The sequence below is a fragment of the Apodemus sylvaticus genome, chromosome 5, assembly GCF_947179515.1.
Source record: "Apodemus sylvaticus chromosome 5, mApoSyl1.1, whole genome shotgun sequence".
Lineage (NCBI taxonomy): Eukaryota > Metazoa > Chordata > Mammalia > Rodentia > Muridae > Apodemus > Apodemus sylvaticus.
This window is the reverse complement of record NC_067476.1, coordinates 64,473,187-64,492,117: the sequence shown is the minus strand read 5'-3', so window position 1 is coordinate 64,492,117 and position 18,931 is coordinate 64,473,187. Positions and strand designations below refer to the sequence as shown.

Sequence of the window (18,931 nt, the reverse complement as noted above, 5' to 3'; positions counted from 1 at the left end):
GTCTACAAGGACTAAAAACAATGAACAGATGAATCATGAAATCCACTGTCAACCTGAACAAAAGAAGGAAAAGAGCAAACTCATAAAAAAGGATACCCCTACAAAATTATGGGTTGTTATTTAGAATAGCACTAGTGTATGTACAAAAACTAGGAAATGCTGGGTTCGGCTAAGGAAGGTTCTGTCACATATAATTCATTGTATAAATAGAGATGCAAAGATGTTCAGTTGTTTCAACTAGCAAAGTGGAGATGTATGTGATCTTTAAACATAGCTTTTTCATGAAGAAAAGTTACTCCTCCTCCCAGAAATTATATTAATGAGTTTATATTAATGGTACATGATTTTACCATTATATTTTGGCTTTAGCATTGAAAACTGTTATTGAGTTCCTGACTACTTTTCTGGCATTAAACTACAAAACTGTCATTAAGAATGTGAATCCAATAAAGATAATAAATATCAAGGAGATAATCTTCATTCTGAGGCAAATTCAAAACTCATGCAATTAAGCCATTTCCTCTGCCCTTCCCTGGGTGTGAAAGCGTACTCCTGGAAGGAAGCTATCCTGACATGTATCCTGATAAAGGAAACTGTTATTAGATGCAGAGAAAAGGTGCTAATTGTGGAGTCAAGATAAAGTAACATTGTGACCTAGTTTCATATTTTCCAATACGGAGTCAAAGGGGAGGGCCTTGGTTATCTGTTCCAACTATTAAGTTCATGAGTAGAATCACTTTCCATAACATTAAAATATCCCTTGTTTTTCTGAAGCATTTTACACTACCCGGGGTATTCTTCCTACACTTTCTTTCTGAGATCAGAGTGTCTTGACCAGCTCACATATCTCATTGCTTTAACAGCTGAACTTCCAATTATCACTTAGTCACATCCTTTCTTAGAATCCAATAATCTTGTACTTAGGACCTGGCACAAAAGCATACACAACCCTGCTTGAGCTTGCAGGGCTCCAGCACAAGCCAGCGGAGTCAGAGAGTCTGCCAAGTGATTTCAGAGTCCAACACCTGGTAGATCTAGGTGAAAGTACGTCTGGATAATTCTCAAAACTATTCTAAAACCCACAAACACCATCTGATTGAATCTTAACATTGTTCAACTGGCTAAGAGAGGACCTTGGAAATCCTAGTGTGAGGAGACTTAGAGTTATTACTTAGTGTTAGGCCAAATGCCCAAAGGATATTTTAAAAGAGGTATGAAGGTTTTATATCATTCTTTTCACTTAGAATTTAAAATAAAATATAATTATAAAAATGTTTGTGAAAGCAATGAATTCCTATTCAATGGAAAACTAGTCTGTGCTCAGCTTCAACAGTAAAACTGGGAATTCAGCAGACTCAGGAGTAGGGTTATCAAGTTCTTTACATACACGGGGCGAATGTGATTGTGGGCAATAAAGAACAGAAAGTAATGAGGTTGAAATATTTGCTACATTAGAGAGGAACCCTTTGCCTTTTATTTGAAATTAAAGACTACAAGTGTACATTTAAACTGATTTTATTATCCTTAAAGAACTGTTTGTAACATTTTACAAATCTTCAGACTGTTCAAGAAATACAGTAACAGCAATAAATACACCAAAACATGAGACTTCTGTGATGAAAGAAGACAAAGGAAAAAGACTAAGGAGACGCCTGGGAACAAGCGGGCAAGACGTCAGCTCTGGATCTGAAGTCGAAACCAAGTGGACCTCTTTATAATGTCTGCACACAACAAAGAGTAACTCAAGCCATAGAAATAAATATGGAGTTTTGAATTTTACCTTTCTGGGAAGTTTCGAAGGACAATATTTGACCTCCAAATGTCTAAAACCTTATCATGGATATTGATAGTGAAGGATTCAAATCCATAGAAACCCACCTGACAGTAACTGACAAAGCAAAGCAGAGATTTACTATACCTCAGTGTTTGCAATCTTTGTGGCATACTGTGAATTATAAAAGGGCATGATCCCTATTCAACTGCAAAGTCATAAAAATGGGTTTTATAAAGTTTCAAGTTCGTGTGTAGTCAAAACTGCACATAGTTGTGCTTTATTTAGTAAATGACTCCATCGGTTAATTGATAGCTTTGCCTTCAAGATTTTTCCAAACTATATACAAAGGACCCACAAAGGTCAACAATTTGTAACCAAAATTCTCTAGTTTATATATGCAAAAGTCTGCGTTGACTTTCAATTTAAAAATTTAAGAAAGTAGTGAGTAGTGTTGGTTTATCACTTGGGTTAAGAAAAGGTAGACAGATGGCTTCAGCTTTTTACCAGGAGTTGTGAATAGCTCACTAATGAGAAGTCACATTCCTCTGATCAGGAAAGATAAACTGCCTAACATTCCTAATCAAAAAACAGCACTGCAGTGGTTTTCTTTTTAAGTATTTTGTGAAATTAAAATTCTATAAAAGCCCTTAGGATACCTCATCTCATTTCCCTTAGACAAGAATGAGCGAAGTCACTGGCATACTTGGGCCATATATGCACATGTTTATATGTGTATTTCCTTGCCCAGTTGAGACATGAAACCCTTTTAAAGGTGAGGATACACACTTAAAGTGTTGAACAGGTGCAGTATTTAACTATGTCGTTCCTAACCTCATTCCAACATAAGCAATTTCGAATCTTATGGATTCGAAAAACAACACGCAGAAAGAAAATCTTACATGCAAAATTCCTTGTTCCAACATGAAACACTAGGTCTATATCTCTTAATAACTGCACATCTGTTGAATTTGGCTAACAAAATGTACACGGAAGAAAGATGTTCTTAATCCTCCTAATGCAAGTCTGAGTCAAAGGCACTTCCACAGAGCACTAACTCCTTATACTTCTCCAAGTCATATTTTTTGTTCGTCTTCATGCTGCGTATGATCGATTTCTGTGTAGAACCAATAAAAAAGCCTCCTCTAAACATGAGCTGTATCACTCTACCCCCAGTAGTAAGTTTATGTGTTACCCAAACATATATGGAGAGGGGTAATATACAAGAAACATAGGCAAAGGTCTTTGCATTCTTTGGGTTAAATGCAGAAAGCCAAGGGAATTAAGACAGATACTTCAGAAGTGATTTTAGCAAAAACTGGCTGAAGTCTGTGTCTCAGGGAGAAAAGCTGCTGACTTCCATCGTCCAGCTACTGTTTTACAAAGTTTGAGTGTCTGTTTTAGTTTCCTCAGACTTATTCAGGTGGCTTGAATTTGCTCATGTGGTAGGGGGTGAGAAGAGCCATTTTTTCCCGCCAAAAGAAAGGGGGAGCTGCTTGCATGAATGTCCTCGTGAGAATGTTTAAGTAAAACAGGATGGTTGATGCAGAATGTTTAAGTAAAACAGGATGGTTGATGCTACTAGAGAGCCCTTCTGTTTAGAAGAGTGGAGGACAGGTAATTGAAAACAGCTCCTGAGTCCACGCTGAGAGAACAGTTGTAAACTCCTGACACTGCAAGGGAGGCTACACAAGCTCAGGAGACAAAGAGCACGTCCCCTGGAATCCCCAGACTGCTCTCCAGCGTCGTTCCAAAGTGTCAACATTTAGCAATGGAACTCAAAGCCTGGAGATTTTATTTTTCATATCTGGAAACTGGTCTTTCTTTTCCTGCCCAATTATACAGAATATCCATTTTCCTTTGTCTCTACAGTCTATTCGTTTTTCGGCACTCTAAGGAAATTTTTGTATTTTTAAATCAAATCTGATAGTCTCTAAATGACTGATTTGGAATGGGGGAGATATCAAAAACATATTAAAAACCAATTTTAGCCTTTACGGATTCATGAACCTTAAAGTCAAAGCCTTCTTTCAGCTGGTAACTAAGGTCACTTCATTCGAAATAAAAGGACAATATCAGACTTTTTGTTTCTCAAATTTCTACCTAACAAGTCAATATGTTATTTACTCTATAAACCTATATGCCCAAATAACCAGAATTGGGTCTCCTTCTCTAATGAGCTGGGGGCTTCCTGAACAGGATTTACGTTGGTAGCGACAACCCACAAGCCATCAAATAAGAAAATGCTGTTTAATCTTTAACATCCATACAAACATTTATGAAGCTGTTTTTAAGCATAGGCAGGAAAGGGCGTCACAGTCACACTGCACGAAGGTGAGGCCTGAAGAAGGTGCCTGCCTTTCTAAGACCAAGGCAGAGGCAAGATTTTGGAAAGCAACTGTAGTACACATTTCACAGCTGTATTCTTAAGAGCCAGTACCAGTTGGCAAACTGAGCAACATTTTCAGATAACATCTTTACATTATTTTACATCGTGATAACTTCATCACCCAAAAACAAAACAATGAAGAAAAAAAGGAACAGGCCAGAGAAAGCATTTCTGATTTTTGAATTACTATTTTACCATCCGCTTTGCTTGAGATGGGTCTATGGCCCATGAGATTGCTCAGTCTCGGCTTCCTACGAAGCTCACACTGCAATTTACAAGAAGCAGAGGCTACAGAGATACACGGCTCTCGCAATTAGTTTATGGGAATCAGTGGGCGTTCCTCTCGCTTCTTCCAGATGTTAGTCTTGCTGTCTCTTTTGGCTAGTGGCGGTGGCCGGCCTCTTTTTTTAGTGGGAGATGTGTTGGCTTCAAAATCTTCCACGGTGCTTTTCCTTCCTGGAGACTCTTCCCGGGGGTGCTCTATAATAACCCCGCTCCCCGCATCTAAGATGTGCCTCAGTGCAGGATCCTCGGGGGAGCAGACGGTGGTTCCACTCTCGCTGCTGCTCAGGTCTAAATCTTCCAGGTAAAGGATCTTGGGCTGATGCATGCTCTTGATGAACGTCTTCTCCCTCTCCAGCTTTCTGCTTGACTGGAGCTCGTTCATATCCACCCCGGAGTCTAGACTCGTATCATTGCTCTGGGTTCTCTTCCCCTTTTTCAGGTCTATGAAGGAATGTCTCACTTGGGCCACAGGCTTTCCGTCCAGAGACACGAACCAAGCCCTGGGATGCGGAGAGGGCTTGCCTTTGGACAGCTCTAGGAGGGTCTGCTCTGAAATTCCCTGAAGTTCCGATGAAAAGGGGGTCATCACAACAGCTTCATTTAGAGTTCCAGGAACAGACACAGACTCCAACAAGCTGTTGGAGTATCGGCTCCAATCCGAGGTCTGGGATGGCAGGCTCTGCTGACCTTCAAGGACGATGTCTTCCTCTCTGGCATCTGGGGCCTGGACGTGAGAGTGCATTGGCATTTTGGGCAATGTTTGTGTAAAGTTCTCTCTGTTCACTGGTTCCATCAACTGGCCGTAGACTAATTGTCCCTTTCTTGGTAAAGTGGCAGACTTCGCGGCATGTAACTGCTCTGGCATGGAGAAAAGGTCTGATGTCTGGAGGATGGCAATAGGTTGGCTGTAGATGTGCATGAGCTGCTCGGGAATGTGGGAAAGCCCATACACCTCTTCGTTCCCTGTAAGATACCGCTTTTCCTCCTGAGCATCGCCTAGCGACGGAGAGAGATTGTTATTAATATGCTTTGGCTGTTTGCTTCCTATACTAGGCTCCGAAGACTGTGTTGGGTTTCTTGAATAATTATTGTGATTGACTGACAGAAAGGAAACATCTTCATTGTATATTTTAAAGTTGTCCCGAGTTTTCACCATGGAAATTCTTTCTTCTGCCTCCATCTTTGTGGTTTCCTTTTTCTGGGGACTGTAGGAGGAGGTTTTGGCATTAAACAACTGTGGTTTATCTTCAGCTTTTAATGCAACTTTGACTGAACTGATATGATTTATGTGTGTTGTTGACGTTGTCTGATCTCTCTTGAGGATCTCAAGCTTAGTGATATTTCTTTCTCTTTTCTGTGGTGTTCCACACTTCCCCCTAGAGTAGGAAAAGAAAAGGCAAAGGATACTTAAAGTGACAATCTGTAAGTTTCATCAAAGAAAAGTATATCAAAATATACAAATGTCTATCTGATGGTGTCGTTAGAATACATTTGTTTTGCTTTTCAGTCTACATATACTGAAGTCTAAACAATCTATTTCTTTGAAATTTTTCAATTTTTATTCATGTGTATGTATGTGCATGTCTGAATCCTGGAGTTGGAGTTATAGGCAGATATGAGTCCTGGGCACAGAGCCTGGGTCCTTTGAAAGAGCAAGTGGGTCTTTTGTTTTTTATTTTGTTGTTGTTGTTGTTAATAGATTCTTCTCTCATACAGCACAGTCCGTCACAGTTTCTCCTCCCGGCTCCCCTCTAGCTCCCTTCCCCCAAGCAGATCCACTCCCCCTATGTTTCCTCTTCAAAAAATAGCAGGGCACCAAGAGACAATAACCAAACATGACAAAACAAGATACATTAAGACAAGGCAAAAAAGCCTTCATATAGAGGCTGTACAAGGCAAACCAATAGGAGGAAAAGAGTCCCAAGAATGGGCAAAGAGTCAGAGACACACCCGTTTCCACTGTTCGAAGTTCCACAATGCCAGGAGCCATCCTCACTTAGATCTCAATGCCAAGAGCTCTCCATACCAGGAGCCATCCTCACCTAGATCTCCATGCCAGGAGCCATTCTCATCTCAAAACCCCCTCCTTTTGAAGCTCATCTGTGGATAGGTTACTATAGCAACCCCTTTCCACTTCACCTCCTCATGACCCCCTTTTTATCATGCCAAAATTCCAGCAGCAATAACTAGCCTTTCCCAGAAATTCTGAGAAACTGTTTCTTAGAAATGATGCCAGCCCCCTGAGATTGTTCCCCCCTTAACCCCTCCCTACACCTTTACCCTTCCCTTTATATTGGCTTGTGTAAAAAATAAAATTTGACAGCTTGATCGGAATATAGACTTGTTGTCCATCTCTGTGTCTCTTGTCTCTCACCTTTCCCTAGATAGTTCTGAGGCCCCTGTTGACTGTCCTGCAAGTTGGGACACCACAAGACCACTCAGGTAACAGTCATAGAACACATGCTGAGGATCTGGTGCAGACCCAAGCAGGTGCTGCACTTGCAGTGTCGGTAAGAGCAAGCATGTTCAATCACTTGGGCATCTCTCCAGCTCCTAAATAATTATTTCTATAAATGAACTTTATAATGCACACAATATACTGGAAAGATACTATTATTTGACAGCTCTGTGTCTACATGTATAGATTAGTGCTGTTCTTACCTGCAATAACAAAGCAGCAGAGCAAAAAACCCAATGATGATGACGATTGTTCCCCCTAATATGGCTGTAAGGAACACTGTGTGGTAGGCAGTGATGTCCTGGAAATCTTCATTTATACCGGAACCTGCAGTCAATGGAAACACAGAAAAATGGAACAAATTATTTTGGACTAGGCTTTCAGTTTTGCTTTACCCTGGATGAGACAGACTATATGTGTTCATTTCCATTGTTTTTTTTTTTCCTTCCTGTGGTGGACTTAGAACTTCTGTGAGCAAAGTACATCTTTTGTGCCCTGTGGTATGAAAAACTGACCTGCTTTGACCAATGAATTCTGCATGGCTATGGAAGTAGCTTTTTTCAAAAGATTCACTTGCCTCCTGAAACTTAACCTTTTGCCTAAAATTGCTTCCTAATTAATGTCATGCATTCAATCATTTAAAATTATGTATTCAATCTGTTTTCCCAGTATGTAATCAGCCTGTTTCCATTTAACTTACCTTTAAGAAAACAAGGTATGCAATCTCACTATGCCTTGGAATTCCCATGTAATTTACTTTCAAATAAACTGAATGCACAGCTTTAATCTCAGGTCAATTTCCCTGTCTCCTCTCCTGTGTGGCTCTTCCATGCCCCTGAATAATGTATAGTCATTGTATTATTCATTTTCTGAAAGTAGTCAATATGCTGAAAGCAACCTTAAAGAAAATTTTTGCCACGAATGTTCAAAGCTACATGTGGATATAGATTACCAGCAGCTGTTTGCTGTTTGGAGTATTTCTTGGGGGTCAGTAAATTCTTCCCTTATAAATTCTGGTAAAAAAAATTAAAAGAGATTCCTCGTTCATTTCCCATACTATTTTTTGTACTATCCAATAAATATAGAATAAAGCCCTTTGTTAGAATCAGACAGAGGACACAGGGAAAGATGCGGAGAATCCAAAATTGGGGTCACCTTTGGTTTAAACTAGTCCAAAAGGAAGAGCATTTTCTTTCATTTGGCATCCAAGCATGTGATGTGGCTCACTTATCTTGCTAAGACACTCTGACATGTGATGTCTGACATCTGACATGTCCCAGAATGCTTCAACCTTAGTCCTAAAATAACTATACCAGGCCCAAGAGCAAAGCATTCAACCCCAAACACAAAGTACTTAAAAGTTAAATACATAATATAGCTGCTGAAATGGTTGACTGCAACACAACAGCTTGCTCTTGCAGAACTGGCATGTGGTTGCTGAGACAATGAGAAAATAAAACCTAAAATATGTGGCCCCAGCTTCTGAGCCTTACAGGGAACATCGAAGAAATTCTTTCAGGAAGTTACAAAATGGGAAGCCAAGCTAAAGCCCAATAGCAAAATACAGAATACAGCTACAGGATTCTTATTTGAATTAAAATGATGTCTAGGCTAATAGAACCAATCCAGCCTCCAGCACGTGAAAAGGTGTTTCTCTATTCAGGAAGGTTTGGGGGTTTTGCCTGTCTGCCTGCCTGCCTGTCTGTCTCTCTGTCTGTCTGTTTTGGCTAACTATTTGCTTGCTTGCTATTTCAGCTTTATGGAGGCAAGGTCTTACTATACACTCAGGCTATATAGACCAAGCTCACCTTGAACTCACGGAGACATGCCTGCATCTGCTTCTCAAGTGCTAGGAATAAAGGCATCACTACGCCCAGCTATATTCAGGAAGCTATGATGGAATGAATACAGAATGAGTTTTGAAATTGTTAAGAAATGTACTGACTGTGATAAACGCCGGGTTTCCGTAGGTTCAGGTTCTCCATGTAATTTGATACGAGGCTAAATACTCTGTGCTAGAACAGCATGGATCTTCCCTACTGAGGAATTCTTGGAGAATGGTCACCTGCTTCCAGCCACCTTCCTGATCAAACTGTCAGATCAATGACCATTATGTGTATCATCTATCTGCTCTTTCAAAGCAATCTGGAGACACTGTTACCCGCCAGCCTTTCTTCTCATGTCCCCGACCCCAGAGTCTTCCTCCTTAGGAAAATCAGGCACTATGTGAAGAAAGACTGCAAAGGACCAGAGTCCATGACAGTTAAGTAGGCTCTGGAGCTGCAGAGATGTGGTCTACCCTCTCCAGGCTCTTCATTCTTCCCCGGGATCTTGTAAACTACACATACAGTCTCCACCTTCTAGGAAATTACTCAACATGTCGCTATTCCTTATAGCCAGAGGATCTGAGCTGGGAAGAATTTATTGATGAAAACATAATCTTAGAAAATACGTGAACAAACTTTAGTCACCATAGATTGATCAGGCATGACAGTAAGAGACTTGGAGTTCATAGAGCTTAATTCTTTGATGGTGTATACAAGAAAAGGATAGGCTGTGTCAGATTTCATTCACCTGGTACTCGGCAATGCTTAGCCTAAGCGGGAGGCTGTTATCATCTTCAGCGTGCTACGTGCATTATTCTTTAAAGTGACTTTGTTTCATTGTTACAGTACCTATAGTGACTGAGGATGGAGCTGCTATCCAGTAGCCCAGATGTGGTGCATCATAGGTCCAGATCAAATGACTGTTATGTTCCTTGACTGTTCCCCAGCCATGATGCACCCACGCACCTAAGACAAAGGGGAAGTGAAAGACAACACTTAGTTATAGTTTTACTTTTCAGAGATAAGGTATAAAACAAGGAGGCTGCAGGTAGTCATGTAAAGGATACAGAACATTTCAGAAACTATAAATACCATAATACGAAACATCTATGATGATAGTATTAAATGTTAACTCATACTGACAATTCAATACATATATAATATAATGTGAATTATTCACCATGGCCAATGGACATAAAACCATTGTAACAAAACTTAACTTATGGACCCTGAGATAATAAAGATAAATTAGATAAGACATACTTGGAGAAAATTCTAATTTAAAGCTCAGATGTAGAGTGTTCGAATCCCAGAGGTTAATAGCCAGCGAGAGACATGTGACGAGAGAAATAAATCACAATTCCTTGATAGGCTGCAATTTGTCACTGTCTTGAGACTGGCTAAACCCTTGTACCCTATGTTTTGTAGCCTTATCGCTTTAGGAACCATTGTTCTAATGCTACTGATTGTTTCTCCGGAGCGATGTCTTTTCTATCCCAGAGCCGCATGTATGAATGCATCAGACTTCACATGCACTTTTCAACAAGATGCCCGAAATGAAAGCTGTTCACTGCAGGTATGGAGCTGGAGCTTGAAAGCAAGCACTGGCCTGACCTGACCTGCAGTGGAGAATGGAGCTGGGAGGTTCAGGCGGAAGGGATTAAATGACCAATGTAGAACTCAGACCACAGCAGCACCCGAGGCTAGGTGACCAGGAGTTGATGCTCCCTCAGTCCCATTTGGAGTCCAGTGTCTTCCCACAAAATGTGCCTCATCCAGCCCACACCGGAATACACAACCTCACACTCAATTTTAAAAAGCTCGAACTGTCTTTTAATTTCAAAGAAGGTTGTCTACTCCAGTGAAATTTCATCACCCATAGTAAAGAGCATTCAGTAAAACCTTTGATAAAATGCTATGTGTAAATAGCCAACACAACTACTTAAAAGCTCCATATATATTAATATTTTGACTTATTATCTACAATATGTAAGTTGGGTATGATATTTTTATCCTTCATTCACACAATTGTGCATATTCATGGCATACAGGAGAATTTCACAGAAATTCACAATGCATAATATAAAACAGCATTTCCATTACACACACATCAATCACATTTATATGATAGGGATCTCTGGACTCTTCTCATTATTCTAGAGCATGTCAGAAAGTATTACAGATAAGTTGTCCCACTATATTATGGAACACCAAAACTAATTTCTCCTCACTATTCTGTAGCCCTCAGCCCCGTGGAGGGGTTCCTGGAGCATTGTTTATAATAGCCGATAGATGGAATCAACCAAGATGTCCACCAAGGGGTAAATAAAATGTATCTATACAAGATTAATTTAGGCAGTTATACAAAAGTTAACTGATTGATTGATTGATTGATTGATTGCAAATCAATCATTTGCAGTGATATTGAGCAGTTAATCTGAGAAATAAGGTAGAGAAATTTGAAATGAGAGAATCACTCCATCTATTGCTTTTAAGTTAAAGTTAGCATAGCACATAGAATAAATCAATTTAAAATTTTAAAACATTGCTGTGTGTTGTTGTTATTTGTGTGTGAGTGTAAGGGAGGTGTGATGTATGTTACATGGCATAGGGCTCATGTGGGCATAAGAACAACTTTGTAGATTCTTTCTTTCTATTCATGTATGCATTCCGTGAGGCCAACTTGGGTTGGTAGGCTGGTTTAAACACCTTTCCCTGCTTAGTGCTTTCCACCTCATTAGTGTTCAGGAAAAACAAATTCACTCAAAGGAACATTCTAGAAAGGCCTTTGTCAGGAAGAATGATCTGAAACCTGAATCAAACAGCACAGTCTTCTTTAATATGAAGACACCAAGTCCCACATCACTTAAACAACTTGTCCCATGCGGCATGGCGGGTCCTCTCAGTAGTGGGTTACCACTATAAACTGCACAGTTTCCACTACTCTAAAGAACACAGGCATACATAGCTTTTCTTTGGCAGTGGACATCTCACTGTCCATCCTTTCATTCTCAGTGGCAGCCCGACACACATTTCCCGTGGGATTCTTGCCATGCTCTGTTCTCAGATGACAAGGTGAGCTTGGGAATCCATACCACATCAATGTGTGAGCTAATCCTATGTAAAATGTGTGTATTCTTCACTCACTGACTCTATTCTACAACACAGTACATTGAAGGGATTGTTCTATGTCTACCACACAAAGCATATCTGTCTTCACGAGCCTTCCACCTGACTAAGTGCACTGTTAAAAGCTACAGCACCAACACCCTTCTGTTGGGCATTCCAAGGTCCTCTCTTAGGAAGGTGTTCACATAGATGAAATGGTGAGAAAGGAAATAAAGCAAGTCTTGAAAACTGTCCAGGCTCTGTAGCATGCTTTGCATAAGCCCATCCTGCTGCATCTAGCACTTTCTTTCTCTTTCTTTCTTTCTTTCTTTCTTTCTTTCTCTCTCTCTCTCTCTCTCTCTCTCTCTCTCTCTCTCTCTCTCTCTCTCTCTCTCTCTCTCTCTCTGTCTTCCTTCCTTCCTTCCTTCCTTCCTTTATTAGAAACTCAGACCATTACTTTATTTACATTGGAACAAATACAAAACTAAAAAACTGAGAAAGGACTTCCCAGTTGCCATCTAGGAAGCAACATGAAATGAATAAAATTGGTACCTAAAAGGGGATCAACCGCTCCTTCTGTCTCTTGTAAAATTGACCGTCACAATATTAGCATACATTTTTGATGGTCTTAACCAAACTGTTCAGTAAGTTCATACTGTCTACTAAAATTTCCTGAGGAAATGTAATTTTTAATTTTAAATGATTTCTTCCTCAAAATATTAGAGAAGGACAAGACAATGTGGGTGAATAATATTGAATTGTTTCTTTGTTTTTACATAGTGTACACAATGGTTAATCTCAATTGTCAATTTGATGAGATCTAGAATCACCTTGGGACATGGGCTGCCTTTTACATGCTTGTGGGGAATGATCTGGAGAAGGTTAATTGAGGTAGAAAGACATATATACCCACTGTGGTTGGCAACAGTCACCGGGCTATGATCCTCAATGGTGTAACAGGAGAAAGCAAGCTGAGTACCAACCTTCGTCTTCTCTGCTTCCTGACCATGGATGCAATTGGACCAGCTGCCTCAACCTCTCCCTTCCTATGGCTTCCCCACCATGATGGACTATAACCATTGTGGCTCTAAGCCAAAATAAATCCTCTCTCTCTTAAGCTGTCAGGGTATTTTATTACAGCAGGGAAAAACAACCAAGACAATGTGTTAGCATCATTTCCCTTCACAAACACAGTTACTGGTCCCCAGTGGGGCCAGTTATAGCCCTTAACAAACTGTACAAATTGATAATGTTAGTGAAAATCCAGATTCATATCAAACTCTCAAATCAAGTAAACAAATGTATAAAAGAAAACTATCCTAATGATTTTCTCTTAGTAACCATACCTATGTCCATATTAAATGTCCAAGCAGGTATCCGATCTCCTATGTTCACATTACTTGTATGTACGAGAGGAAGAGAAACATGGATGGAGCCATCCACCTTTAATTCTTTTCCTCCAGAATATATTTTCACACATATTGCAGCAAGAGGAGTCAACTCAATGTTTTCTAAACCTAAAAGAGAGTATAATTTATTAAAATTATATAAAGATATTATATTCACATAATAAACTTATATTTCTAAAAATTGTTTTGTTCTATTTCATCATCATTATCCACTCCAATAATTAATCTATCAGATGTATATTAAAGATTGGATAATAGTGTAACATTGACAAATCAGTCTATGCTTCAGTTGATCTAGTTCTTTCAGAGTCATCTGATTTAAAGACACTAGAATCCAAGCGAAACCCAGGTCAGTGATAAAGTTCACTGGGTACTTGATGTACAAGCCTGATAATCTTAGTTTCGTCCCTGCAACTGGGGTGAAGTTGGACAGAGAACATCGACTCCCAAAAGCTGTCTTCTGGCCTCCAATAGAGGGGCTAACCAGACCTTTGGTGCATGGATGACATGCCACACTCAGGAAGCACATGTGACCAGCGGCACCATGCTGGACAAAGCAGAGCAGACCCCTTATAGGACTCCAAGTGTCTAAAGCAGGACTTTGACGGGAAAGCTCATTGTGACTGTGCCTAAGTCTCAGGAACTTTGTTTTGAACACCTCCAAGACAACATGAGCTCACCGGTGGCAGCCAGCGTGGTAGTGTTCCCATAAATGCCTTTATTTCACACATTCAGAAAATTGTCAGATCTCTTAGACTGACGTCTTCACGTGACAGGCTTTGGGATGATTTAAACAGGAACTGACTGGGGAAGTAATCCCTGGAAATAACCTCTAATGAACTAGAAGCATAATACTCAAGGGAGCACCCCAGTGAAGGTGAGTCTGTGAGGTAACTCCAGTCCAAGTCCACTAGTTAAATGAAGAAAATGGAAGTGCTACGTGTCAACTCTTGTATGCCCCACATAAGGGCAAAGCCTGCTTCATAGACTAAGCAGTGACCTCAATCAGTGACTGATGTGTGCAATAGGAAACAGGCTTATGACAGAGAGTGGGCCTCATCAGGCTGGGACACTGATAGTATCAGTTTTATCTATAATTTACAATACATATATGATATACACTTGATACTCTCATTTCTAGATGTACCCAAATGAGCCAAAAATTTGACACAACTGATATACTCTAAATTACAGATGTCTGGGGTAATTTTAAACAGTGGAGTTTCAGTTAGATTTACAAAGAATATTAGAAATGGTGTGACATTGAGCCAGGTGTGGTGGCGCATGCCTGTAATCCCAGCACTTGGGAGGCAGAGGCAGGTAGATTTCTGAGTTCGAGGCCAGCCTGATCTACAGAATGAGTTCCAGGACAGCCAGGGCTACACAGAGAAACCCTGTCTCAAAAAACCAAAACAAACAAACAAATAAACAAACAAATAATAAGAAATGGAGTGACAAATGTGGTTGTATTTTTAATTAAAATTAATTAAATAAAATTCCATTAATTCCTTAACTACATTAAAAGGGCCTAACACCAAAACTGTCGACTCTGGAAGAGGTAGCAGCTTTTATTCAGCTAAGACAGATCAGGTAGAAATTATGATACCTCTGTACACTCTGTGAACATAACTCGGGGATCAGTTAAATAGCATACTCTCTCTGGCTTTTAAAGTAACACTTCTCATCGGTTTAGTAAGACTGCATAGAAAGTCAAACTGAAATATGTATTTATGCCAACATTTCTAAATGAACTATTTTGAAAAGTTTTACAATAATCACAAATTTTTATATTTGGTTTACTTGCTTTAGTTCAAATGAGATTTAATGAATTAAAATAAAAAGACATTTAGATTAATTTGACATAATGTATGCCAAAGACTTATTCTTCTTTAGATAAAAGGAAATTACTTATAAACAATTTAGTAGCGAATATTTCAAAGCAACATGTATTTTGCAAAGCTTAAATAGAAATCAAATGTGTAATATTATTACATAAATATTATTTGATGGAAAAATGTATATGCTGATGTTTCTTAGAAACATGACTTCATATTTAAAAACTAAAGAATACCTGATTTAAAAGTGACTCCAGTCGCATACAGAAAATTGTCCACCTTTAAAAACTGTTGTAGAACTGTTAGATAGCCAGTCACGTTGCTGATGTGATGGTTGTCAGGAAGTTTAATGAAGGCTTTTGAAAACTGAACACTTGGTTGAGATTTGGCATCTGGATAAAGGAAATCCCATTAACAAATGGAGAGAATATATGTATATTAAAGACAGCATTGCAGGTCAGGATATTTTCTTTTAAATAATAATTTCTGAGTTTCACCATCTCACATAATTACCTTAAATTCAGAACTAGCAAGCTTCCTTTTTATATACTGACATAATGAGTACTTTTATTCCACAATAGAACCACAAATGAGCCACTGATGTGCACGTGTAAGAAACTTGAGAGTAAAGCAAAGTTGTGGGGAAAGATGTCAGCATAGTACAAATAATAAGCTCTGGACTGTAGAAAAGATAGTACGTGCACATTACATGTGTCTCTTCTAGATTATTAAACACCTCCAGGCTACAGGCGCTTGACTCTGCTGCCCAGGATGCCTTCACGGTTTTCAAGCCTCACTTTAGGGAAGCATATATAGACCTCAGCCTGTGTGGTCTATAACAAGAGTGGGGTGATGGTGTGTGTCCAAATAGGCCAAGTCCAATCAAGCATCTTGCTCACGCTTGCCAATGGGTCTATTCCCAAGCACAGCCCATGAGAGGTGCGCATGCCAGGATGCAGAATGGGAGGTTTGCTTTGTCTCCCACGGGGTTCCATCATGTAACCCAAAATGGAGGCTTATTTGAAAATGGAGGCAATGTTCTCCGGATTCAGACGTGGGAAAGAGAGAAAACTATTTTTCAATTATTTCAACTTGAATCCTTCTGATTAAATCATGCCTGAAGTTCACCCTGCTTTGTAAAAGAAAAATGCTTCCTTTGGGCTTCTGCTAGATTGGGATGGGTTTCCAACAACTTCAAAAATAACTGTCCTTCGGGACATTTGGCCACATACTGAAATGGGTAGGTGTCTCTGTCAGATAGCCACACTGTAACTTTTAAAAATCTTCCAAATGCCAGATTCCAGACATTTAGAGTACTTCATTTCAGTGGAATTGAACTGACCTCTCTTCTGACATTTATCAATTGAGAACTCAGAGACATATTGATATTTCTATAACTAACACAATTTAATAAGGCAAGGATCAATTGCAAAATTAAAATGGAAAATTACCCGGTATATTACCTTTGACCTTAGACTTTTAATAAGATTACTGATGAAGGCAGAAAATAATCATTTGAGTTATTAGGGTGGAAAAAAATGTATCAAATTGTAAAGATTTGTATGCTCTTAAAAGAATAATGTAAGATTATTCTCAAAATCAATTTCTAGGATTTTGCATAAAGAGAGAAAAATAATACCTGCAAAACATTGTAGTAAAACAACACAATTATATATTCATTATTGTTTTGTTAAGATCTGTTCTAATAACAGATCAGAAAATCTGTTATTTTCTGATCACTTAAAATACTACCTAAAACATTCTCTGCTAAAACTACGTGACCTTTATATATGAAGATATAATGTTAAAATGTACTATTTTGTATGCTAACCTGAAAAAAAAATTTAAATTATGTGGCTTACTCCTGCTGAAGATATGAATTTCTTACAAGTAACAAATTATGCCTCCTGTGTAAATTATCTGCATTTCCTCAGAACGGTTTCTAACTTTTTCTGATTCCTTGCCCACAAATATATTCACATATACTGAACACACATATATTATATAAACTAAATGCTTTCTTAACAAAGTATTTTATGAGTGTTAAGAAGGGAAGTAGGCACTTTATGGAGAGATGTGACAACATCAGAAACATCTGCATCTGCTTTCATTAAAGCCCCAGCAGCATGAAACCAGGCCTCTCTGTAGCCATGTGCCTGCTGTTGACTTTCTAATCTCTACACACAACTCCATGTTAAACTCATGAGTACCAAATGCTTTAACATCTAGAGAAAGAGGCCCTACAGTCTTTCATAGTAAGTCACTCCAAGATGGATCAACCCCAAATTCAAGTCCTAACTTGAGGACTGTTTTCTTATTTAATCCATCAGAAATGCATAGATTAGCTTCTCAATATGAATTTTCAGAAGCAGTTCTTTAGGCCACACCTTTCCTGACAGACTCCTTCATGAGAACTTCCTGCCTTCTGGTCATGTCCATTACATTAGAGCTAAACACTAACTTACCAATACAAATCAAATGAATAGTTGTAATTCACAAGGGCATTATGTAATGCGTGTCACAGAGAAGCACAACGGCTTAGCTTCTCCTAAGCGCCAATTGTGGGGCACATGGAAGTAAAGGGGGCTTTTCACACTCTTTCTTGTGGATGTTCAAATGCCAAGTACCCCAGATGAGGGCTGCCTAGAAGATTCTAGACTCCCCAGTCACAGGCCTCTCCTGCAATGGCAGCCAGATTCACCAGGGAGGCAGAGGAGGGAACAGGACACAGGAAGCCTGAAGACGGGAGAAACAGGTTCTGACTTTACTACAATCACACCAGCCATGCAAGGCCCATGGAGAGAGGAGATATGGAGAGGACAGATAGCCATTTTCACTATTTTTTTCACATCCTCAAGCCCTACATTTAATGTATACTAAAGATGATGTATAATACACAAAAATGTAACATTATAATAAGAGAATAGTTTTGATCAGCTTACCACCACTGTCCAAGTTGGACTTTTGCCAAGTTATAATCACCCCTGATTCTCTTATAAGATAATTACTCTAAGAGCATCCTTAGTCAAGGAGTAGTACACTTACCAGCTAATTTTCCAGTAATCAAAACGGTATCTTCAAAGAGCCATATATTTGCTTGGCTTTGCGGGAACAGTGAAAGTGTAACTGAAGAATATACTGTGAAATAGAACAACACAAAGTATTTAATGAAGGGGAAACTGAGGCAGGTATAGTTCTGTCATGGTGTGTCTCAAAAGCTTTCGATAAACCCAAAGGACTCTATATCCTACCTCAGAGACTCCTGCTCACCCAGGCCCATTGCTGCTGTCTTCATAACAGCCAGAAATCGGAAACAGCTTAGCCGTCCACTGACTGATGGATGAATAATGAAAACGTGGTACATTTGTACAATGGAATCTTATTCCACTATTAAGAAAAATGAAACTTGCAAATGAATTGCTAGGGAGAGCTAGAAATGACCATCCCGAGTGAGGTGACCCAGAGCCAAAAAGGTAAATACCATATGGTTTCTCTTACATATGGATGTTAGATTTAAAGCTTTTTATATGTGTGTGCTCCGATTAAAATAATCACGGAGGCTAGGTACCTAGTAAGGGTCCAAGGCCGAGGATGTGACCTTCCAAGGAAAGGGAAGCAGAATGTAGTTCGAAGAGGTAAGGGGGAAACTAGAATAGGATTAGATGGGGGAGGGGCGAGAGAGAGTGATGTACAGGAGCCACCAGGAGGAGGGACACTGATACTGAGGGCCTTTTCAAAGCCGTCCGGAAATGTACTACTACTGCAGAAGCTTCCTAAAATATATGCATGTATGAAAGAAATGTAACTGAATCACCATATAATGGGAAAGACAACACCCCACCAAGACATA

At 39.4% G+C, this 18,931-nt stretch overlaps 1 protein-coding gene across 1 annotated transcript in view; it reads right to left on the bottom strand.

Moving 5' to 3' along the window:
• Positions 1 to 1,499: 1,499 nt before the first annotated feature.
• Fam171b (family with sequence similarity 171 member B) overlaps positions 1,500 to 18,931 on the bottom strand; it is a 67,200-nt gene continuing 49,768 nt past the window's right edge. The window contains exons 3-8 of the mRNA XM_052182801.1: positions 18,127 to 18,219; positions 15,318 to 15,473; positions 13,184 to 13,354; positions 9,579 to 9,695; positions 7,107 to 7,230; positions 1,500 to 5,821 (exon numbers count right to left, since the gene is read on the bottom strand). Coding sequence (XP_052038761.1) covers positions 4,474 to 5,821; positions 7,107 to 7,230; positions 9,579 to 9,695; positions 13,184 to 13,354; positions 15,318 to 15,473; positions 18,127 to 18,219 — 2,009 coding nt within the window. The 3' untranslated portion in view covers positions 1,500 to 4,473. The remainder of the gene's footprint in view (positions 5,822 to 7,106; positions 7,231 to 9,578; positions 9,696 to 13,183; positions 13,355 to 15,317; positions 15,474 to 18,126; positions 18,220 to 18,931) is intronic.